Source organism: Trichosurus vulpecula, chromosome 9 (genome assembly GCF_011100635.1).
Source record: "Trichosurus vulpecula isolate mTriVul1 chromosome 9, mTriVul1.pri, whole genome shotgun sequence".
Lineage (NCBI taxonomy): Eukaryota > Metazoa > Chordata > Mammalia > Diprotodontia > Phalangeridae > Trichosurus > Trichosurus vulpecula.
The window spans coordinates 198092549-198117428 of NC_050581.1; the positions used below are offsets into that span (position 1 = coordinate 198092549).

The 24880-nt window shown below is 48.7% G+C and overlaps 1 protein-coding gene across 2 annotated transcripts in view; it reads right to left on the reverse strand.

Moving 5' to 3' along the window:
* The window catches only part of VPS41 (VPS41 subunit of HOPS complex), a 195271-nt gene that overhangs the window by 67638 nt on the left and 102753 nt on the right, over window positions 1–24880 (reverse strand). For both annotated transcript variants that reach the window (XM_036738085.1, XM_036738086.1), the window contains 2 exons: window positions 19085–19147; window positions 16041–16106 (listed from right to left, as the gene is read on the reverse strand). In XM_036738085.1, coding sequence (XP_036593980.1) covers window positions 16041–16106; window positions 19085–19147 — 129 coding nt within the window. The remainder of the gene's footprint in view (window positions 1–16040; window positions 16107–19084; window positions 19148–24880) is intronic.

The window sequence follows — 24880 nt, forward strand, 5'->3', positions numbered from 1 at the left end:
GCACGGCGGGCAGAGTCGGGAAGACCTGAGTTCAAGTGCTTCCTTTAGGGCAAACTAACAGGGGTGTGGACACGGAAAAGTCAGAGCCTCTCAACGATGCTGCCTGCTTGTCTGTTAGAAATAGGAAGGGGCTCGAAGCCTAATGACCCTACGGTCCCTTTCAACATGAGGTCTGCGGTCCTCATCTCAGGGGCCCTAGGCCAAGGTCACACGTGGGTCGCTATCAGCATCAAAGACTTTTAACACGGGGGTTAGCCCCTTATAATCACGAAGCCACAGGTTGGGACCAAAAATACACTGTACGGCTACAAAAATCCAACTAACCAAAACGAGGAACTTTCTTCCACACCCCTGACCAATACAGACGCTAGGTGGCACAGTGGATAGAGTGCCACATCTGGAGTCAGGAAGACCCGAGTTCGAATTTGACCTCAGACTCTTCCTAGGTGTGTGACCCCGGGCAAGTCACTGAACCCGTTTGCTTCAGCTTCCTCATAAATAAACGGGGGGGGGGGGAGGGGGCAGGGCACCCACATCTCAGGAGTATTGTGAACATTAAATAACACCTGTAAAGCAAACAAAGAGCTGTGGCAAAGCTAGCCGCCACCACCACCATCATCATCATATTTTCACTCCGTAACTTTAATCTTTTTAAGGTTCTTCTTGAGGTTGGAATGTTGGGGAGACAATCGACACAAGAGACCAAGAGCACACCAAATGGAAGCAGCAGAAATCTATTCGCAAAGAGCCTTAGCGTTCCTCCTTATGCCCTCCGCCCCAAAGAGAGAATTCCTGTGTAACGCAATGCCCCCTGTCATTCCTCCAAGCTGGCCGGATGGACATCTTCAATGGCTCTGAAGGCTCTACCACGTGAGGCCACAAGATGGCACCAAAATACAAAGATTCATGGAAACCATTTTCCTGCCTGATACCAGAAAGACTTGTAGGAGGGGAAGCTCCACACATAATGACTCATTTATTTTGTATCAGAACCCCATCATTTCTGCAGCGACAATGACCCCCTTGCCCCAGACAGAACAGGGAAAGAAGAGCCCACGGACCTTCACTGACCCGACCAAGGGATGTTCAGGCCCAGCTCCTTTGGCTGACAACGAAGCGTGTACTGGCATCTCTGAGAGCGGCTGCGGCTTCCTGAGAGTGTGAAGATTTTAAAGAGAAAGGTCACAGCGGGCTGGCAGCAAGGCGAGGCAGCTCTAGATGGCGGGCCTCCCAATGCGGACAGCAGGCCTTGCGGACGGCCTGGACAAAGGAACGTGCAGGTGGTTCCTGGGATCTCCTCCCAGGTCAGAAGGGGCAGGAGGAGGAGTGAGAATGAGCCTTCTGCTCCTCACTCGGAGAGTCCATGGAATGAGGTTCACACATAGAGTAGGTGACCGTAGATGGCACTGACTGCAGACTCCATGGGACCAGCTGCTTCATCACTCAAAAGACAACACTGTGAGGCCATCTTAAAAGATCCAAATCAGCCTGTGGTGGCAGCCCTCACATGCCATGTAGAGAGGTCGTGTCTTCCTTCTGGAGACCCCGGGGGGGCGGGGCAGAAATCTTGCATCATCCCACTGCCATGTTAGAGGGAACCCAAGACACTCCCTGAGTTCCATGGGCCAAAGGCCCACTCGTGCTTCAGTTCAGGAGGGGGATTGAGATCCGCACAGATAATTATAAAACGAACGAGAATATCTAAGTGTGTCAAATAGGAGACAGGAGAAGAGCAGGGGGAATGAGGCGATTCAGAAGGAGGCAGGATCAGAGCTGTGTCCAGAGGGGGAAACCAGAGATGACAGAGGCCGAGGTGAGGAGGTAAGCATTTTAGGCATGAGCCACAGCCCAGAAAAAGGCAGAGTTCTGAGACAGAGTGAGGGGGGAGCTGGAGCACGAGGGAAGTGAACAAGCGTAAGAAGCCTGGAAAAGGAGAAAGGGGCCAACGGGGGACAGGCTTTAAGGGCCAGAGGTTTCATGTTTGACCCAGGAGGTGTCAGGGAGCCATGGAAGCTTACTGTGGAGGGGGTTGGACCTGTACTTAAAGTCACTTTAGCGGCTGAGCTGAGGACGGAGTGGAGGGAGAGACCTCAAGCAAAGAAACCAACTAGACGGCAAGCGCAAGGATCCCAAGCAGCAGGAACAGAGGCCTGTGCTGGGCCAGCCTGTGTGGAGAGAAGGCGGCCTATGTTGGGCCGGCCCTGCACGTGAAGAGAAGGTGACACGATAGAAATCACAGGATCTGGCGACAGACTGCAGATGTGGGTGTGTAAGAGGAAGCGGTCAAGGAGGGCTCTAAGGTTTTGAGCCTGCACGACCGCCAGGATGGCGGTGCTCTTGATAAGAAAGGGACAGTGGGGAAGAGAGGAGAGATCCAGTTAGAGATGTTGGAAAGGAGAAGCAGGGAGAGCTCAGGAAAGAGCCTGGGGCTAGATCTGTCAACCTGGGAAGGCTCTTCATGGAGATGATGACTGGACCCATGGGAGTAGGTAAGATCAGGAAGCACGGAGGGGGAAGAGAAAAGGGACGAGGACTGAGCAGAAAGAACACCTAGCAGGGGAGGTGCCTGACCTGGATGAACACAGAGTTAAGGCATCTGAGAAGGAGCAGTCAGAGAGGAGGAGAACCAGGAGGGAACAAGACCATCCAGGAAGAGGAGGATGGACAGTGTCAGAGACTGCAGAGGCCTCAAGAAAGATGGTGACTGAAAAAAGGTTACTGGATTTCCCAGGGCAGAGATCGTTCTTAACTCTGGAGAGAAGAGTTTCAGCTGAGTGAGACTGAAGCCAAACTGCAGAGATTCCGAAGAGAGGGAGGGGAGCAGACGGCGCTGGTTGTGACGGCTTTCTCAAAGAGCTGAGTGAAAACGGGAGTCTGGAGCTTTGAACAGTCACCGGCTTCCTGCAGCACATTCAAAGAAGGCCTGTTTCAGTCAATCCATGAGCATTTGTTAAGGACTTGCATATCTGCCAGGCACGGTGCTGGGCACTGGGGACACAAGTACATCGTCAATCATAAAGTACTTACATTATAAAGGGGGTGGGGGCACAAGTCCATATACGTACGTTGATACGGATGCAGATGTTCACATGCAGATGTATATATGCAGCATAATTGCAAACATGTTTCATTTGTCTGTATCTGCAGCACAAAGACAAATGCCTGCTGATTGACTGAGTGGACACAACAGGCCACAGGAGGGCTAAGAATCGAGGGGACAGCTTGTGAACACAGCTATGACCTAGGAACCAAACCGTCTCTTTGTAAGTGTCCAACTAGGCACAATCTCCCCGTTTTAACTAAGGAGTTGGAGATTTCTTTTTCTTCTTTGTCCTGCCTGCCATCTGGTGGGCTTCTGAGATCTGGCTCGAATAAGAGAGTGGGAAGGGACAAAGTGAAAACATAAGGGTCGCAGCAGCACTGCGCTGACCGTCCGTGGGGAAGTTCACATGGGACAGAGGCAGCTGTGGACAAGCTTGAAGCTTCAGGGAGAATTACAAAGTACCAGTGTCTCAGGGTTGTCAATCAGATCACTGATTTCACTCAAGTGATTACACCAGGGGAACAGCATCCTGAAACTGGAGTGTCCAGTGGCCCAATTTTCCTCCAGACTTCAGGGCCCTAACAAAGCTCCTAGAGGCAGATTATTGAGCATGAAAATACAACTTCCCAGCAGAAGCGCTGTGTTATTGTTCACTGCTTTGACAGTGCCGGTGATATGAGTGGGAAGGGGCTGCAAAGACAGCTGGGCATCAGGGTTCCCATCCCTCCTCTGCTACCTAGGCATGACTCTCTAAGACCCTAAGTTACAGAAAAGGGTCATTCACAAGGACTTCCCTCTTATCAGTAAAATCTCAGGCTGGGTCCCTACCCAAGGGGGTGGACACGGGTACTCTGGCTGCTGTCTGCAATCCTGGGCTACACACATTTTGGTCAATTCACCACTTGTCTGTGCTTCCACCAGAGGGCATCTGGAGAAGGAAAAGAGTCATGAACTGGCCAGTCCCAGATATTATCCTAATCTCTCAAGCAGCCCCATCACCAACCCCAAAACCCTGGGTAGCCCCTGGCCCGGGTTAGGGAGACAAAGAAGTCTTTTCCCTTTCATGCTCTGATATTTCTATGAGAAGTACACTGTAGCTCACTTTATTCTGGTGAGTCGTTCTCAAAAAGCTTCATGTCAATCAATTTTGTAAACTGAACAAAACTTCCCACAACAATTTCCAAGATGCTCCTGTGTTCTGATCACTGTCAATCAATGGCAGTTCCCAAGACTTCAGGTTGAAGCCCCTGCCTCCCCCAGCCTCTCTCAAGCAGCTAATGGAATCTTTTTGTAATCTGAATATAATTGACCTCTTAGTCTCCCTGCTGTCAAAGTTCTTTTCTGGGCAGACTGGCACTTATGTCAGTCATTTCAAAACTGTATGGCAGAAAGCAAATGTAGTTAACTGACAAATATTGATTTCTGTTTACACTTATTAAACCAAGGAGGTCTCCTGGCAGAAGAGAAGGAGCCCCAGCCTGTGGGCCACGAGCCCTGGGGTTTGGTGCTGGGTCAGTCACTAGCTAAGTGGGGCCATGGACAAGGCACTCAACTTCGGGGAGCCCTGGCTGCTTTCCTCCCTGTAAAATGACTTTCCAGGGTTTCTTTCAGCTCAAAAACCATGTTTCGCTGTGACCCATGAGTTTAGCACATTGATAGGAAATTTTCCTAAACCAGTATGGGCATCACAGGGACCATGGAGCCTGGTACCACGTGCAGGCAGAGACTCCCCTAAGACACCTGGGGGGCACTGGGCTGCACCACTGTGGGAAGGGGACGGCTACAGCACAGGCTGAATGAGCCTACATGGGCTAGTGCAACGGGGTGTGCGATGCAGCCCAGGCACTGATGCGGCTCAGGGGTCAGCTCCCCTTGGATCAGCTGCTCCACAGCTCAGCCTCTTGTTTGTCCACAGATCCAGAACTGTGCTAGGTCACAAATGAAAGCTGCATGATGCACAGCCTCTCTAATTCACCTCTCACTCACTCACGCTGCTGCCTGGTCACTTTCCAAATGTCTAAACCCCTCAAACTAAGACAAAACAAAACAAATAACCCTCCAAGCAGGCCTACCACGGCCAAACATCATCTGGACCACATGCTATAGGAGATGGAAGCGCTACCTGAGCAGAAGAGCAACTTCACCAACCTGTGCATCCGAATACCTGGGGATTTCAACTGGCGCAGGCCTGAAAGGCAAAGGGGCCAGGAGAAACGCACACGTTCCAGCTGCGCAGAGTGCGTGCCTTACAAACGTTCCCCTAATTTAATGATGTGATGAATGTGCCTGGGTTTCTACTGATATTTAATAAAATCTGTGTCTTTCTTCTTGCCAAAGAGCCTGTGAGAGCCCAACAGAGCAGGCCTGAATGCTCTACAAAGCATTTTCGAGGGGAAGCCACTGAGTGTTATTTCCTTAAAAGCAGCTGGTTAATTTATTTGGTTCATCTTCCCCATCTCTGTAATATCGAATTGCCATTATCACAATGCTGAGAGCAATTTAAACTCAGTGGGAGCTAAGTACAGAGAAAGGAAAAGCGGCTTCCAAGAGGACACTTTTCCTTGTTGTTGTTGTTGGAGAAAGTATTTCAGGACTTGATTTCCTGTAAATCCACCTTCTGGCAGTCAGCGCTCACAGGACTGCTGTTTCACCAGGAGCAGCCGAGGTACCCGCTCCCACCCTTGCTCCATAATGGACTTTGTTCCTCCCCCGGACCCTGTGTGATGGTAAATCTAGTCAACGCCTGGACACGATGGGGCAGCCCTTAAGATGCTCCCTGCAGGATTAGTACCGGGCTATAATAAAGCTGGGGTGGCCCCCTCCCCACACCTACACACACACACCCCACCCCACTCCTCTTGAAGAGGGGAAATGGAGGAGCATGGCTGGCTCCTCTTCTGATCCTTAAGTATCTGAATATGGCCCTGGCTCCTTCAGACTTCCTAAAGGCATCTCCGCTGCTCTAAGCCAGGCAAGGGGGTGAAAAGCAGCTGTGCCAGCTCAGGGAAGAGTACCAGCTGGCAGCAGGGGATACAGGAAGGAGCAAGCGACTGGAAGAAGGAGAAAACATGGGAGGAGGTAGAGGAGCAAGAGCAAAGCCAGGCCAGGAGAGACTGGAGATGAAGGCCCGCACCAGGAAGAAGTGTGGGTTAAAGTACAGGAAAAAGAATGGAAATAAAAAGCACAAGAAACAAACAAGGCTTAAGCTGCTGCCAAAATGACCCGAAAGAAGGCATGCAACGAAGGAGAAGAACTGTCATAGGAAGAAAAACTCAAGTCCACAAAAGCTTGTAAGAGAATCAAGACAAACAGGGTTCTTATTGGAGAAATGCCGAGTCTGACAGAGGAAGGAGGAAGAAAGAAAGAGGCTCCTGGGGGGCAGAGGAGACATCCCTGAGAGAGGCAGAAGCAGCCTCCGGTAGCTAAGTGCCACTGATTCGCTTCCTGCTTCAATGCCGCCACTGGGTCCCAGGCTGCAAGTGGGCTGCATCTCTAAGCCACACCGGCACGTTACACTTGGGACTAATTCTTCTGGGTCCTCCTCCCAGTCCAAGGTTGTTTTTCCAGCAAGCATATCTACCCAGTTTCAGTCTTAACTGTAAGTCAAATACTTTGTACTTTTTTTTTTAATCTGAATGACAAACATATTTCCAAAGTCACACTGGTGGCTCACTGCAAGCAAGCTTTGGCACAATCGAAACCTAGACCGAGAACAATGGTAGGACTGACACCATCACTCAGAGTTAGCCCCTACCAGAGCAATGACGGATGAGTTGTGCGGGCAGAAAGAGTGCTGGATCTCGAGCCTGAGTTCTGTGATCTTCGGCAAGGAACTTACTCTCCCCGTAAATCAGGCTCCTCAGCTGCAAACTGAAGGGGTGGGCTGGACGGCCTCTGAAGTCCTTTCAATCTCTAGAACTATGGTCTGTTGTCTTAGTCGTTCTATCTCAGTTTCCTCAACTGTTAAACAAGAGAATGAAGCAAAATGTCCTTTAAGGTATCTTCCAACTCCTATTTTGGAGAGCCTGGAGATTTATGAGAACCAGAGAAAATACCTAGTCCTCTGTCTAGTTAGTCATGTGACTCAAAAGTCGTCTTTGTCTATCGGTATCCAACCAGGTCGTGGTTAGCCCTGCCTTACAACAACGGCTTGCTGCCAAGCAGGATCTGAATGGCATGATCTTGAAAAGGAGAAGGTGGCTGGGAGAGAAAATGAGGCTGGGGGACCTCCATTTTTCTGGCAATGCTGATACGGACAGTAGCTGCTCCCTGGAAAGAGTAAAACTGTGGCTTACTGAGCTCACAAATCCCTCTGCCCCTCAATTCTTACCCAGACCAGCTCCTGCACTGGCTACACCCGCCTCTGTTCTCCATCTTGATTCCTGTGCTGCCCCCTCATCCTAAAGCCCATCACGCCTGGCCAGGCCTTTGATTACTCCCCGCAACTCACCTCCTTCACTCCAACTTGCCTGCTGCTGAATGAACCATCGACGTTACAGATATCACACGATGTCTACCATCCCACATGTTGCAGTGCCAGCCTTCTACACTTCCTCATCTGATGCCCTGTCCCACTCCTCACTGCCACAGGGGTGGGGGTCCTCCTCGAGCCTCCCGACCCCCCCATCCTCTCAGCTGAGAACCTATCTCATATTCTGTGAAAAAACTTAAGGCAACCTGCCTGGCACTCCCCTGTGTTCCCTCCTCCTCATCTGATGTCTCTCAGATGCTTTCTGTCACCCATGCTTCACATGAAGTAGCCCTTGTCCTTGCTAAGGCAAACCCTCTCCGTGCACAAAAGATTCCATCTCATCTTCGCTTCTCTCTCTCTCTCTCTCTCTCTCTCCCTCCCCACCTCTCCCTGTCTCTCTCTCTCTCTCTCTCTCTTTCTCCCTCTCCCTGTCTGTCTGTCTGTCTGTCTCTGTCTCTCTCTCCATCTCCTGGTTGCTTCTCTCCTGCTTACAAACACATTCACGAGTCCCTCCAAAAACCTATAAAAAATGGCTCTGAACCAATTCTAGAACGGCAGAACCCACAGAACAGCAGAGGGAAGCAGGGCTCCAGCCCAGGACAGCCTGGATGGTCTCTGGGTGAGGTCTATTCCACACGGAGCTGGGAGCTGGGAACGGAGTGAAGCAGAGCCCAGCCTGAGCGGCGTGGACCATCCAGACCAGAAGCCGGGCGGAGGGGGCCCTAGCGCCCTGAATATGTAAGCTGCGGCAGTTACCAGACCCCTTGACCCACAAACACCAAAGACTGCGGAGAAGGTTAGTGGGAAAAGCTGCGGGAGTGGAAGGAGTTCGTGGTTCGGCTTCCAGCCCCGGGGGCAACGGAGGTGGGGCAACTACAGCTGTTGCTACTTCCCGCTCCAGGCCCACCTGGTGGGAGGAATTAAGTGGCGGATCAGAGCAGGGGTGCACAGCCTACCGAAGATCTAAGCCCAGTTCGGGTTGGGAGTTCTTGGGGAAGGAGCAGTGCGGGTCTGACAGAGCTGGCACCTCCCCCCCAAACGTGGAACATAGAACTCGTTAGTCTACAAGCAGTCATACCCCACTGAAAAACTCAAGGGTCAAGTTAGTTGGTTGGGAATATGGCCAGGCAGCGAAAACACACCCAGATTCAGTCTCAGACTTTGCATTCTTTCTTTGCTGACAAAGAAGACCAAAACATACAGACAGAAGAAGTTAACAAAGTCATAGAGCCTACAACAAAAGCCTCCAAGAAAAGCATGAACTGGCCCCAGGCCATAGAAGAGCTCAAAAAGGATTTGGAAAAGCAAGTTAGAGAAGTAGAAGAAAAATTGGGAAGAGAAATGAGAAGGATGCGAGAAAACCATGAAAAACAAGTTAATGACTTGCTAAAGGAGACACAAAAAAATACTGAAAAATACGCTGAAGAAAACAACACATTAAAAAACAGACTAACTCAAATGGCAAAAGAGCTCCAAAAAGCCAATGAGGAGAAGAATGCCTTGAAAGGCAGAATTAGCCAAATGGAAAAGGAGGTCCAAAAGACCACTGAAGAAAATACTACTTTAAAAATTAGATTGGAGCAAGTGGAAGCTAGCAACTTTATGAGAAATCAGGATATTATAAAACAGAACCAAAGGAATGAAAAAATGGAAGACAAACACATTCACGTGTCCCCCATTCTCAAGCCCCTCATTTGCCCCATCTGTCCCCACCAGCTCTCTACCATCCACGCCTCCCCTATCTTTTCCTCTCGTCTCTACAGTCTGCCTTCCAACCTCCTCATTCCACCAAACTGCTCTGCCCAAAGTTAACCGTGATCTTGTAATCTTGTACTTGAAATGGAATGGCTTTTCTCAATGCTCGGCCATGCTGACCTCTCTGTATCCTAAGGCGCTGCTGGTCAGCTTCTTCCTAAACTCTGTTCTCTCAAGATTCCTATCACATGACTCTGTCCTGGTTCTCTTCCTGGCTGGTCATTTCTCCTCACTTTCCTTTGGGGTACCTTCATGCAGGTCACACCTGCTAATGGCGGGTGTTCCCCAAAGCTCCGTCCTTCCTTCTCCTTCCCACTTCATGATCTCATCAGGAGCCATGGAGTCAGTTGTTATCTGTCAATTACTATCCTGGCCTAAGCACTCTCTGACCTCCACACTGGCATCTGGACTGCCTTTCATACACTTTGAACTGAATGTCCCACAGACACCTTAAACCCAACATGTCTAAAATGGAACTCATCCTTCCCTCCAACCTTCCCCTGTCTCCTGTAACTGTAGAGAGCACCACTACCCTCAAGTCACTCAAGTGTCGACCCACGTGCCATTTTCTGTCCTCACACCCAACACACTGTCCAGGCCTGCTGACTTCACCATCATGACACCTCTGGGGTACGCTCTCTTCTCTCTTCTGACACTGCCCCCGTCCCGGTGCAGACCCCATCCCCTCACGTCTCAGTTACCGCAATGGCTGCCGGGGGGTCTGCCTGCTCGGGCTCTCCCCACTGCAGTCCATCCTCCACCCAGCTGCTAACGTGATATTCTTAAAGCACACGCCTGACCGTGTCACTCGCACTCGAGAAACTCCAACAGGTCCCCATCGCTCCAAGGCTCCAAAGCTTCTATTTTGTAGTCAAAGCCCATAGCCTGGTCTCGCTATACCTTTCCAGTGTTGTGTTACTTTATTCCACCCTACATACCTAAGATCCAGTGACCTTAGCATCTTTGCTGTCTCTCAGAGGAGACACTCTGTCTCTCTCTCTTTAAAAATTTTAATTATTTTTAGTTTTCAACATTCACTTTGGTAAGATTTTGAATTCTAAATTTCCCTCTTCCCTTCTCCCCCCTCCCCAAGACGGTATGCAATCTGACATAGTCTATATATATACATACATACACACACACATACATATATATATGTATATATACATACACACATACACACACACATGCACACGCACAATCATATTAAACATATCTCCACATTAGTCATGTTGGGAAAGAAAAATCAGAACAAAGGGGCAAAGCCGCAAGAAAGAAAAAAGAAAAAACGACAACAAAAAGAAAATATGCCTCTACCTGCATTCAGACTCCATAGGTCTTTCTCTAGATGTGGATAACATTTTCCATCATGGGTCTTTTGGACTTGTCTTAGATCACTGCATTGCTGAGAAGAGCTAAGTCTATCGGAGTTGGTCATGTTCTCCTGGTTCTGCTCACTTCACTCGGCATCAGTTCATGGAAGATTTTCTGAAGTCTGCCTGCTCACAATTTCTTATGGCACAGTAGTATTCCATTACATTCATAAACCACAGCTTGTTCAGCCAGTCCCCACCTGATGGACACCAATTCTTGGCCACCACAAAAAGAGCTGCTGTATTTTTGCACACGAGGGTCCTCTTCTCTTTTTTATGATCTTGTTGGGATACAGACCTAGAAGTGTATTACTTTGTCTCTTGAGTGTGCATTTTGCATGCAGTTAGAATGTTAGTGCCCTCCTGCTGTTAATTTTGATTATTTTAAATTTATCCTGTAAAGAGCTTGCTGGTACCTAGCTGTCTCCTCCATTTAGCCACTTGAGAACGGGGACCATGTTTTTGCATTTCACTGCATCGCCAGCCTTTAGCCAAGTGTCTGGCACATGGTGGGTGATGAGTAAATGTGCCGACTTGACTTGGACTCTCAGAAAATAGACACAAACAGAATAAGCTCACTGCCTTCGTGAATGACACACTTTTAGGATAAACATCGTGTGCTATTTTGTTGTTGTTAAAGTTGCATAATGTTCGGGTTGGGGATAACAGTGACAATCAGACCCCTGACTGGCAGACCTAGCACTCCTGCTCCTCCCTGCACTGTGTTTTGGGGACAGGCTGAAGGAGATTTGGGAGAATTTTTAGCTGGCCAATGACTGGGAGGCTTTGCAAACTCTGCCACATGGATTTTGTTCCCATTACATGGGGAGGGGCAGTGACTGCTCCTCCCCAGAAATCCCAAGACCTTTTTGGAACTGGGCATATGGAAAAATGTACCCTGTGACAGGAGGGAAAAAAGACGGAGAGTTTATCCCCTCATCCTGGGGCTGTGAAATGTAACTCTCCCTAGGATTTCCAAGGAAGGATAAATGGTGCCTGTTTGCCCCCTGAAGACAGAGTCACATGTGCCAGTCTGGAGGAGGTGCTGACTTTTATCTATGGGGGATTTCTTCATCGTATCTCTGAGCACAGGTTCGTGACCTGGAGCTGGACGGCCTTAGCCAGGGGAGAGGTCTTCTGGTTCTAAACATCCGGACCTCTTGGTTTCTCCGGTGGAGATGGCCAGGTGACTGGAGAAATTTCCTGCACTGAAGAGGTTGTCTAGCAGTGGGAAAAACGGCAGCTCCACTTCGTGCTGCATGACCCACAGGAGCCTTTTCTAACCTCATCAATGGGGTGGCCCATCCAGGGACAACGGCACCAGCAGTGGAGGGGCTGGGGACGACAGCCATTACACCAGTGGATTTCTCTACAATTTCCCCCATGCTCCCGGTTCTTTCTTCCACAGCCAAAGAGAACAAGTGAAAAGCCTTTCCCACAGAACTGCCTCAAATACTTCAGAACAGTCATCACGTCTCCCAAGCTGCCTCCGGTGCTTTCCCAATTCTCAATACGGCAGGATGAACCTCAACAGCCTAGTTCTTCTCTTCTGGAGTGTCCCTGACTGATGAAGGCCCTTCCTAAAAGGTGACATCCACAAATGAACCAATGCTCCAGATCTGGTCAAAGCACAGGAAGACTGCCTTTCTCATTCTAGACACCATCACTCTTCATGGAACTGAAAAAAAAATACACCTAGTGCTAGAAGGTAAGGTAGCAAGGGGGTGCCACAGCGTACAGAGCACTGGACCTGGTGTCAGGAAGCCCTGAGTTCAAATCCAGCCTCAGACACCTATTAGCGGTGCGATCCCAGACAAGTCACTGAACTTGTCTGCCTCGGTTTCCTCACCTGTTACACGGGGATAACAATAATTGGCACTTAACACACAGGTTGGCTGTGAGGATCAAATGCTTCCTAAATTTTAAAGCGCTGTATGAATGACGACAATTATTGACTCAGCCTCGGATCAAAGCCACGTTCCCTGCCGCCACATCCCACACAGGCAGCCTGGGGCCTCACCGCCCACCCCGCCGCGCCTTGTACTTCTCATGCCGATATTCCTTATCTTGAAGAGAGGACCAAAGGCCTCCCACCGCAGACCGGCTGCGCCCCGATACATCGCTGCTTTGATGCATCACTGCTTTGATGGGCCCCTTTTTCCAGCCGGACTCTATACGTTAAGCCTGGCTTGGTATCCTAGAAATTTAATAGGCCAGGCGTACCAGAAATTGGAAAAGCCCCTTGCCTTCTGAGCCCTCTAGAGTTGGGTTTGGAAACCACATCTTTAAATGGGGCCCACCAGAAGGATGCAAATGTTAATAACACACCCAGCAAAGAGGAAGGCTGGCGGCCCATGACGCTCTCCAAGCTTACTGCGTATGCAGGAGAGTGGAAAAGCTGAAGGAGCAGTGGGCATCCTCCCTGCAGCCCTGCCCTTCACACAGGATGGGCTTCCTGAGTGCCTGTGGTGGAAAGCCGTCAGGGCCTCATGGCCAACGGCCTGGTCATGGGCCTCTCAGAAGCTGGCTCAGCTGGTCCTCCGATGACAGGCATGTGCATGCCATCCATGGCTGGGCTCAATCTCTTGTGCTTCTTCTGGTCTGACAGTGTGGCCTAGTGGACAAAATACTGGACTGAAGTCAAGAAGATATGGTTTCAGGTGCTACCTTGGACCTTCACTAGATGGGTGGCCTGGAGAAAGCCAGACCTCATGGAGCCTTCACAGATACAATGGGAAAAGTCGTGCTGGATGCCTACTTTTCAGAGCTGCTGGGAGGCTCACTCGGAACCCTTAACAGGCTATGTCGATGCCAGGCATGTGCTGGTGCCTCTGCCAGGGCTTGTGTTCTCGCTGAGACAGCTGGCACAAATCCAGACTCTCCCTCACACTCCAGGGAGGCCTGGAACAGGACTTGAGTGCAGGAAGAGAAGAATCATGGGGCTTGTTTTTATGGTTCAGGCGTTTTCAGTTAGGTCCGACTCTTTGTGACCCTATTTGGGATTTTCTTGGCAGAGATACTGGAGTGGTTTGTCATTTCCTTCTCCAGCTCATTTTACAGATGAGGAAACTGAGGCAAATGAGTAAGCGACTTGCCCAGTGACTTGTCCAGCTAATAAGTGTCTGAGGCTGGATTTGAAGTTGGGAAGATGAGTCTTCCTGACTCTAGGCCCAGCACTCTATCCACTGCACCACCCAGCCGCCCCTATCATGGGGCTACTGAAATACAAGACATTTTGACTCCACTACAATTTTTATCCTTACAGAACTTAAAATGCTTTCATGTTCTGGTCAGAAACGAAGAGTGGGCCAGTGGTTAGTAAAACCAGTAAGCTCAGGTCCCATTTGGGCCCAGCAGGCACTTTACAGCTTACAAGGCAGCCTGTCCCGGTCACCTAGCCCCCACCACGGCTAAGAGCTGACTATCTGCTTTCTAAAAATGAACTCTGCCGCAAACAGCAACCTGACAATTTAATAATTTGTCAAAGTTGTCCACCCTGCTATTATGAAGAGAGTTCAAAGGTAAAGGGCACCAAAAGCACAAGTGAAATCTGCTGACTGAGAACATCTGGCAAGTCACCAAAATGCACCTCAATCGGTGGCAGCTGCTCCAAACAGGAGCCAGGACGCGCCCCGCTCCCCTCTAAGCCCCGACCACCTGCTGAGGCCACTCGCACTCCTGTGGATCTGGGCCCGGGGGCCCTTTCTGAGGCTGCCGCTACGGCTGCTTTTCTCAGTTTGGAAACAAAACAACACAGAATCATCTCTTTACACCCCTACCTATCAGCCTCGGCACATGGGTGCTAAGAAGCTCCCCTGAAAATCTCCAACAGAAGTTTCGTCAGATGGGCCCAAGTCCTCCCTTCTCAATCCCAGGTGAGTACAGCTGCACGGCCAGTGTCTTGACAGAAAGAGAAGATGCCGACGGAGGAAGAGGCCCAAGCAGCTGGGCTCATGGCCCTCTCTTGCCTCCACCCTGCTCCTGTTGCCATGGGACACATATGAGTCAGCCCACCACTCAGGGAAGCAAAGTTACACCACAAATGAAAGTTGTCCCAGCTACTTAGACAATGATGCCCTTCGTGTACTTTTGGCTGAAAAGAAACATCCTGTCTCATTTCCCCCCTAATTCTGGCACTTTAAACCAGAGGGCACACACGCAATCCCATGTGCTCCATCAGCTAGCAATCTCCCAAAGGATCCTTGTTCCCAGACTGCAACACGACTTCATTTAAAAAGCCCTTGTGACCTTCATCAGGTATCCTGAGGCAGCAGATGTCCAGGGAGCTCAGAACTGTCTCTCCTGCCTCCCAGTGAGATGGACCACAGCCGCCTCCAATCTGAGGCCTGACACTGGTCTGTGTGCTCCCGTGATGGGGACCCAGGGAGGCCATCCAACAGACAGCCTGCCTTCTCAAGCAGAGCTAGTCTCTGTGGGACAGGTCTTCTCAGGGCTCCAAGTGAAAGCCTTGACCACCCACCCATGGGCCAAACCCAAGAGAATTCAGGGGATTACAGAGGGAGGCAGCTGGAGACAGGAGACCTGGCCTCAAAGCCTCAGGTATCTCTGAGCTATGTGATCACAGTCAAGTAACTAAGAGCCTCAGTTCCCCCACCGGTAAAATAGAGATATTATTACAGTGTGTAGCTCAAGGGTTGTGGCTTTGTGTTGAGGCCTACCACTTAAATGCACAGATTGTGATTAATGCATAAAAATGCACATAATTACAACACAAATCTAAGATGAAACCATGCCTGATTGTGCTGAGGCATCTCAGTCTTTTTCTCTTGGTAATTCTGTGACGGCACATCAGAGAGATATAAGATGACTGTAGTGTGAAGAACGCTCAGAATTTCCCTGATGTCTATAGGCTGTATACAGGCTGTCCTTTCCCACATGACATCTGCTCACGTCTGACTCGGATGCTGCCGAAATAACGGGCAGGTGAGGCCCCCAGGAGAGAAGGCCCCTACAGGAAGGTCACCCTTTCAGGGGGGAACACCATGAGTGTGACCCCAAGGCTGGAGAGCTGGGCCCCCAGAAATCCGACCACCGGGGGAGGCAGGCTGTAGCCTGGATGCCACGTCACTTCATGAAGGGCACACACCACTATCAGTTACGTCTGTTTTCTCCCCACATACTCCACGAAAACAACACTGGAAAGCATTGAGACTAATCTTTTTCCATCCACAGAGTCATTTCTTTTCCCTTTATTATGACTTCTGAAATATATTTTGTGAAACTGTTTTAATAAATAATATTTTAAACTTCAGAATATAGGAAGGTTTTACTAAGAAAAAAAGACTCAATAAAACAAAAACTTAAAAACTTCATGACTAAATACTGAGAAACCCCAAATGCTCCATTTTAGGATACAAAAGCATCCCTGGCCACTTACCCTCTTTCCTCCGGTTACAAACTGCTTCCAATGGAACCTCACAAACTGGGGGTGAATGGCAATAATCTGCAAAGGAAGGACAGAAAGGTAATTTGCATTTAGCCTTCACATGGACCACAAGGCCCTAGGCTGAGCGGCCCCTCCTCTAAGAGTCCTCAATGCCCCGTGGTGCCTGATGACACCTCACAGGAGCCAGGGCACACGTGCCCTGAGAGACACCAGCAGGATGGATGTTGGGTTTTCAAGGGCACGAAACTGTAAGAAAGCCAGTCAGGATGGAGGACACAGTCTGTATTCCTCCCTAAGAGTTCAATGGTCTCTCCAAAAAGATTTCAGTCCTCCTTGGGTAACAAACCACTCGTACTCCTGACACCTTCTGTCACACCTTCAAGGCACGCTGTGAAGGGGCAGCACAGGTGCTGACATTCCCATTTAGCAGCTTGGTAAACTGAGGCTCAAAGACATGACTTTCTCAAGGTCAAACAGCCAGTGAGCATGGAATGGGCTTGCAGGCCTCTGCTCCTGGTGTGAGCACTGAACCCTGACCACATACACCCCACAGGCCTGACTTCCCTCCAACACCGGGGCCATGGGTGAGACATCACCCCCTGGTGACGCGACACACTGTGGGGGCGTGCAGCTTCGTTAAGCAGGTTTTCACCTGATACCTTCGTAACTGCAACTGTAAATCTCAATTTCTTCCCTGATAGCCTTGAATCCAAGGAGAAGTCCCATTAAAAACTGGCCAGTAACCTCCCGCTGGCCTTGAACAGGAGCCAGCCCTCCCAGGCTCCCCGTCCTCTCTGTGGGCCAGCCCTCCCAGGCTCCCTGCCCCTCCCAGGTCAACACCTTTGGCCAGTTTCCTTTCCACTCATCCTCATCCCCTCTGGTTACTAAGCTACATAGTCTTCTTTGTCCAGAGTCTCAGCGTCAGACCCATCTCAGACACTCCCCAGCTGTGTGGCCTTCTCTGACTCAGCCTCTGTTTTCTCATCTATAAAATGTGCAGAGAAATGTGAGTCTACTGACTCTCATTCCTTCCTATTGTCACCCTCCTGACAATTTAGGGAAGGGCAGCTCAGTGGCCCAGTGGATACAGCACTAGGCCTGGAGTAAGGCAGACCTGAGTTCAAATCTGGTCTTAAGACACTTCCTAGATGTGTGACCCTGGGCAAGTCCCTTCACCCTGTTTGCCTCAGTTTCCTCATCTGCCAAATGAGCTGGAGAAGGAAAGAGCAGACCCCTTCAGTATCTTTGCAAGAAAATTCCAATTGGGGTCATGGAGTCAGACAGGACTGAAATGACACAAGAACAACCACCACTTCAGGTCCTTGTTACATCTCATTTGGTCCACTGCAAGAGGTTCATAAGACTGGCTTAGCTCGGAACCTCGGAGGCCATCAACTCCAACCCCATCATGACATCATTTTACAGATGGGGAAACTGAGGTAGAAGGGTTAAGTGACTTACTCCAGGTCATACAGGCAGTAAGTGGAAGAACCAGGAGATGAACCATCATTCTTTTCCCCCCACCTGCTGCCTCTCGGCATTGGCCTCACCACCTGCTACACACCTCGGCCTACACACACCTTGCTACCCTGCCACACCTCCATGAAGTAAGGCTGTATGCCAGGCCTACACCCAGGAACCTCTACTGGTTCTCCATTGCCTCCCAGAGAAAATCCCACCTCCTTACCCTGGCATTCAAGGCCCTCAACAGCCTGGCTCATTCTAATCTCCTCTGCACGCTTATCCCCAGTACTTACATGCACCTTCTCCTTTAGTCCAAGGGGCTCAGTTCCTTGAACAAGCTTTGCCTTTTTCTTCTCCAAAATATTTGTTTTCCTATCACCTCCTTTCAGCATGAATCACACTCTGCCTCCTCCTCCCACCCCGGCCAGCCCAAAGCCTGCCCTCCTGAGACCCTGAGGTAGACAGGGTTTTAGAAAGCATTTGGTCCAAATCGCCCATTTCATGGATAAGGAAGTTGGGGTCTAGACTAGTTGGATGACTTGCCCAAGGCCCACAGATGAGCAGTCAGAATTTGAACCCGGATCTCATTCTCTCCATTCATAAAGCCCCTGGCCTCCCCGTGTAGGCCTCATCACCTCACACCAGGACAACTACAGGAGTGGCTGCTGGGTCTCCCTGCCTCAGGTGTCTCTCCACTCCAGTTCACCCTCCACTCAGCCATCAAAGGGACTCCAGAGTGTTGATGTGACCAGGTCACCCCCCACTCAATATTCTTCAATGGCTCACAGTCCCTCCAGGCTCAAATATAAATGCCTTGTCCAGCATATAAGCCTTTGACAACTGGCCCCTCTGCACAGCTGATGGGTCAGCAGCACTGGCATTCCAGCTGTTCTATCTCCCTCCACCATGTCTTTGTCCTGGCTGTGCTTAGTGTCTGGAACATTCTCCCTCCCCATTCTGCTTCCTGGATTCTCTGGCTTCCTTTAAGACTCCACCCAAATCCCCCTTCTGAAGGCACTCTCTGCCGGTGCTCCCCAGAGGCTAGCACCTTCCCCATGAGATATCTTCCCATTTAGACTGCACCTATATTCTTGCATGTTTTCTCCTCCATGAAAGTGGAAGCTCCTTGAGGGCAGGCCAGTGTTTTCACCTGCTTTGCATGCCCAGCACTTAGCCCAGTATAGTGTGCGACAGCTTAATTCCCTCTACTTCAAAGCCACCTTCCAGGAAGCCTTCTTCACGGCGTCTTCTCCAGCCAGTACAGTCAGAAAGCTTTCCTCCTCCGGATCCCTGGCACAGGTGTTTCTATCTTTCATAGCACTTAGATAAAATCCCTTTCCTATTTTGGTGTCTTACGGGTCTTCTTTTCCCCATCAGATTAGGCTCTCCCTAGGACCAGGCATGAATCTTGTTCAGTTCTGTATGTTTCCTAGCTTTGAAACTACCAGGCAAGTAAAAGATCAGTACATGAATGAAAGGTTGGGATAAGGGGAAAACCTCCTCCTGTATCAGTATGTGTCTCTTGTCCATCCAGGTAAAGACCCTACAGGAAAAAGGAACCGCATACTTACTTTAATAGGACAGTCAAAAGTCTCATGAAATTCTTCCCCGGAATACAGTCCGAATACTTGCACCTAAAAAATCCAAATGGATCAAGTCAGTTCATCTTTCCTCCCACCAAAGATTGCTGAGTGGGGGACAATGAATGCTTTCATTAAAATGTGTAGAACATTTAATAATTCCAAGGCCTTTGCAATTTCCATTAAATAGCCTATGAAAACAATTTCATCACGACCGGGCTTCTCCACTGTAATTAAGTTTTTACAAGCACCGCACAGACAAAGAGGTCCCTTTGCTCACCACAAATCTGTTCTATTCAATGGAAGCGACCCTTTCAAAATGAAACAGATATGAATAAGTTATTAATATTCCTTCACTGCCTTCTACAGACTATTCCTAACGGGGCCTGGGTTTGTGTGAGTCATGGATGCTTATGCTTTAAGGGCACAGAAGAGAGAGCAACACTGACTTTATCAGTTTACCCTGAACATCAGGCCACTCTATTTTATTCACAACCTGTCCCTTTTCCATAAGATCTTCCTCCAGCTTCAATTAATTTTTGTTTAATTCCCAAAAGGAAATAAAAATACACAAAACAAGTTATACCTTAAGGAAAAGATTAAGCTTTAGGAATCCCAGTGTAACCTTGTTCAGTTTCTCTCTACCAGATTTCAGCCCTCACACCACGGAGTACAAGACTGGCCTCAAGTTAGCCGAGGCAAGAAGCATTTACTGAGGAACGACAAAGTGCCCTGCACAGTGTTGGGTGCTGATACGCTTCCAGGATATGAGGTAGGGTGGAAGAAGCAAGCAGTATCACCAGCCTAGGCTCCTTCCACGCCAGTGTCCCAGCATCTCCCCAACTCTGCCCTCATGATCTCAGTGTCAGAAGCTCCCAGAGAATGCCCAGATCCCTTAAGTGATGCCGCTCAGCCAGGGCTCTGCAGTGAGTCAAGAGCTGCCCAGGCACTGAGACGTCAGGGGACTTGCCATTATGTGTCAGAGACCAAACCCAAACCCAGGTCTTCTCCAGGGTCGGCTCTCTCTAGTTCCTAGCTTGCATCCTCCAGACACTGGTTCTTCGAGGATTTGGCTTTTGGTGGGGAGGGACAGATAGCTGTAGGAAAGGAGGTGGTTTCTGTGTGGCCAAAATTCAGATTATCGAAGACTAAACTATTTCCAGGGGCCTGAAACCACATCTGAATGTTTTCTGTTCTTTTAACCCCTACACCCCTGGGTCCAGCGCCCCCAGAGCTGGGCTGGGCAGGTCCAGTCAATGAAACTCAACAGACCAGAAGCACGAGGGCCTGACACACTCCTTAGGAAGGGCCCTGCGGGGGAGAAGGACTGGGAGAAGCAACTGCCTTAGCAGCAGAAAATCTCCAAACTGCTAGTTGGGAGATTTTGCTAGAGACGACAACTCTCAGATGAATCTGAGCATTGTTTCTCAAAGGAAAATTGAAAAATCTACTGTCCACAGCTGGAAAGAGTGCAATCCATCTCCCCAGAGGAAGAGGGCAATGGGAGAGTTCTGAGCACTAATGTGAATCAGGGGAGAAGGGTGATTGATTAGAGGCAGAAGCGGGGTTCAGGCGCCCAGTTCCCTGACCCCACGTCTCCAGGAGCCTGAAGGAGCGGGCTAGGGAATTTGCAGGAGTTGGCCTCCAAGTTTAAAGAAATCTCAAGCTTTGTTTTTCTCTTCTCTCTTCTTTGGGTTCCACAAGGGGTCAGGTAAAGCAATTAACTCCATTCCTCTGTTTGTGAATTCGGCTGCTCCTGCTAAGAGTCTGGCTCTTTTAGGTGAATTGTTTGCTATTTCTCTGGGTTATTTAATAAGTCAAGTGAAGAACAAAGATTCCAAATGAGCTCGAGCGCTGAGCTGGACTGGTCTCAAGGGGAAGGCTGAAGGAAGTGACAATGGGGAGTCAGGGGGTGACGATAGGTGGGTCCACTCCTAGCCAGCACACACACAAAGCTTTCTGTTGCAGCAATTCTAGGCAGGGGAAGTTCAATGGAGGGGCAGGGGGGATACGTGGGGAGTCTGCTGTTCTTGTGCACATGCACATGGCTATCACCCTACAACTTAGGAAATGGTCTTGGAGAATGACTGAGGCCAAAAAATCAATCACCTGAGGCTGGCCAGGTGAGTTAGGCTAAAGCAATACTTTGGGGTGTTGGTGGGGTTTTTTGGCCATTGTGACTTATTAAACACAAAAACACAAAATGGCTTCTGGACTCCGAAGAACTCCTTCTGCCAGTGAAGAGACAGAAAAGTACAACAATAACCGTACTGCTGCAGCTCTGGATGGCTTCAAGTCACAGAATGCCAGCCTCTGAAGAATTAGAATGCTAAGTCCTCCAACGTCATGGCAGGGTAGGTGGGAGACATGAGCAGAGAGTAACCATCATCAGAGAAGAATTGGTGAGGAGAAGCACCATGAAGGAAGCATCAGAGAAATGGATCGCACACACAGCAAAGGCTAACCAACAGCCGGCCTGGTTGGTCTACCAGGACCCAGAAACGTGAAGTCATCTAGTGGATGGTCCCAGGACACTAGAGAGACCTCTGGTACTGGGCTGACATGGGGTAGAGATAAGAGAGGAGAAGGAGGTGCAACCGGGCTTTGATCTGCCCCTTGGAAGGCCAGCCCACCACTGTGGTCACAGGAGCACAGGTGGAGTGAAGCTATGGAGCGCTACTGGGTTGTCAAAGTGCCTTTGTCCATACGATCCTGGCAGGAATATATGACAAGAATCATCACCTGCATTTTACAGGTGAGGAGGCACAAAGAGATGATGAGTCGGTAGATATCAGTAGGAAAGTAAGAGCGCACACCTAACCAGGTGTGGAAGGTGGAGACCAACCAAGGCCTAGGACCCCAGGCTCTGTCTTGGCATTTTACCACAAAACCACTAGGCATCACTGAGTCTGTAGACAGACTGCAGACTCTCATCTAAATCTCTGATTTTCTAAATTTGAGATTTCTGTCCATGACTACCAAGGTGATGCTACTGGATGAAGTTCACACAGACACTATAAATGAAATCAGGAGAAACCACACACCTTCAGGGAAATGGAGGGCAGTTCACAGATTCTACTTGGTAAGAAAAGAAAGAAGCTGGAATGCAGCTTCATCACCCACCGAAGACAACAAGACAGGCTGCTTTCTGAGACTCCTGCTCATCTTGTGTTCGTAAGCACAAACAAGCACTTATCTGTTACAGAAGGCAAAGTCAGAGAGAATTTTGTTTTGAAGAATTTCACAAGAATCTTCTAATCAAGTCAACATCTACCTTGATATTCAGTGACTTCAATGTAAAGGTAGAAAACAATGGAAAAATGTGAAAAAAATGGGAAAACAATGAAAAAACTGGAATTAAGGGGCAAGAAAGGCCACAGGCTTGTGGACTAATCAGAAACTTACATAATATAATAAATACTTAATTCAAGGGGCATGTTAAAAGGTAGGCGACAGTAAGCAAGCATCGAACAAGATCTCACACACACACACACACACACACATACACACACACACACACATACACTCTGGTATCTTAGGGAACACGATTGTAGGTTTAGAGCCCAGGACCCTTAGAGGCCATTGAGTCCAACCTTCTGTTTTACAGATGAGGAAGCTGAGGTTCCGAGGGGGTGAGTGACTTGCCCAGGATCACACAACTAAGATCTGATGCCAGGTCATCCTGACTACAAGGCCGGTGGGTCTATTTCTACAAGAAACCCCTGTTGTCAGCACGTGTAGTCAGATCAACAACCACTTAGAACAAATGTGAAGTCCAAAATCAAATTGGAGAAAAGCTAAAAATGAAAATAAAGAACAACATGTAAGGTTGAGAGTAGTCCTGAACCAAGTGGAGGGAGCTGTGGCTTCTTTAAAAATGTGAAATGGATCTCTTCTTAGCCATGCAAGGATCTAAGACAACTCCACCAGACTCACGATGAAAAATGCTGTCCACATCCAGAAAGAGAACTACGGAGTCTTAATGCAGATCGAAGCATGTTATTTGTTCTCTTTTTTTGTTTGTTTGTTTCCTCTTTCTCATGGTTCCTCCCATTGGTTCTAATTCTTCTTTACAACATGACTAATGTGAAAGGATTTAATATGAATGTATATGTAGAGCCTATATCAAATTACATGCTGTCTTGGGGTGGGGGAAGTGAGGAGAAAATTTACAACTCAAAATCTTATGGAAGTGAATATTGGAAACTAAAAATAAATACATTTAATTTTAAAAAAAGTGAAATGGATAAAAGTGCTGACACTGACTCTGGGACAGGAAAAAGAGGACGGGATTTGGAGTCAGGATCTCAGTGAGAATTTACACTCTGGAAACGAAAGAGGCCTAGGATGGCCCTCTCAATAATCCCAGGCTGCCTGCCGCCAGAGAAGCCCACACCTCAACCAATGATCCGAATGGATACAGACAGATAAAGATGGGCATGTGTGAAAACATACGTGTGCTTGGGTATGTGCATGTACCCCTATATGCAAACATCTGTGGATGTCTGTGTATGTACGTGTGTAGACACAGATGTGTATACACGCGTGTTTATATATACATATATAATTTTTGTCATTATTTGTTTGGCTGTCTGGCTAAGAAGTCTGATTTCACTGATATTGGGAACTACTTGCCCTGTAATATCCTGCCTCAGACCCTGGGAGTTTGGTTACTTGCCTAGGCTCACAAAGAAAAGGCCCTCTTTTTAATATCAGTATTTTCCCGGCATTGCTATGACTCGTGGTGTCAAACTACAAGTTGGATAACAGGCAATGGGAAGACATATGGTCAGTGTAAGTAAAGCACAAAACTCAGGGACAATCTATTGTGTTCCGGGAGGAGCCGAGAGAGAAGCAGGTGGGCTTGCCGTGTAACGAAGGACTATGGCATGCCAGTCATATCACCAAATAGATCTGGTGATCATTACATATTAAAGAAGCCAAGGAAGGCCTCTAGAACATTGGGCAAATCCTTTATGGGGATTTACAGAAAGAGACAACCAGGAAGGGCAAAGGATGAGAAAAGGTGGATAGGCTGTAACGTGCACCAGTGGAGACGGTGACTCCCAACCAAAGTCACGGACCCAGCGAAGAACTGAACGATGGCCTCCTTTGGGCTCCTCTATACTATGGACGCCCAGGCCTTTAAATTAAATCTGTCTTTAAATTGATACTTAGGTAGCCAGGTTATAGCACCAGTGGAGCAAGTCAATGGATGTTAAAGTGGTTATCTCTCCTAAGTTCCTTCCAACAATCTGAATTCCTGGTGACCTGAGGGAGAAGGCTTGATTCTTCCAAAATATGCCCATTTATGTTTATGGTCAAGAATATATTTATTGAGTCTATACCCAGGTTGCTGTTTCTTCCCCAGATTGTCACAAAACATACCTCTCTCATGTTCAGTCTTGTACTCAAGGTGGTCTAAAGTCCACATTTAAGAAACACACGTGTGACTTAACACTACAAGCAAGACAGGAGGATCCAATGTGCAGCAGCAAGCAGTACAAGCTTCCAAAGCAGAGAAGGCTCCTCTCTTGGCAAAGACAGACCTAAACTGAACAGAACTTTTACTGTCAATGTAGGAAAGTTGTGGGTACACAACACACACTCAAGACGAGGTAATTTTTTAAATAAAAGATACATTATTTTTATTCAGTTGAAGGGTATATAGGAGTAACTAACTGGTAGTATGCACCTGATGGAAAAGATTGATGTAACAGTAAATGAAAAGCAGATACTAGAAGCCTGCAGACTGAATAATGGTGTAAATGATCATATAAATGGCAA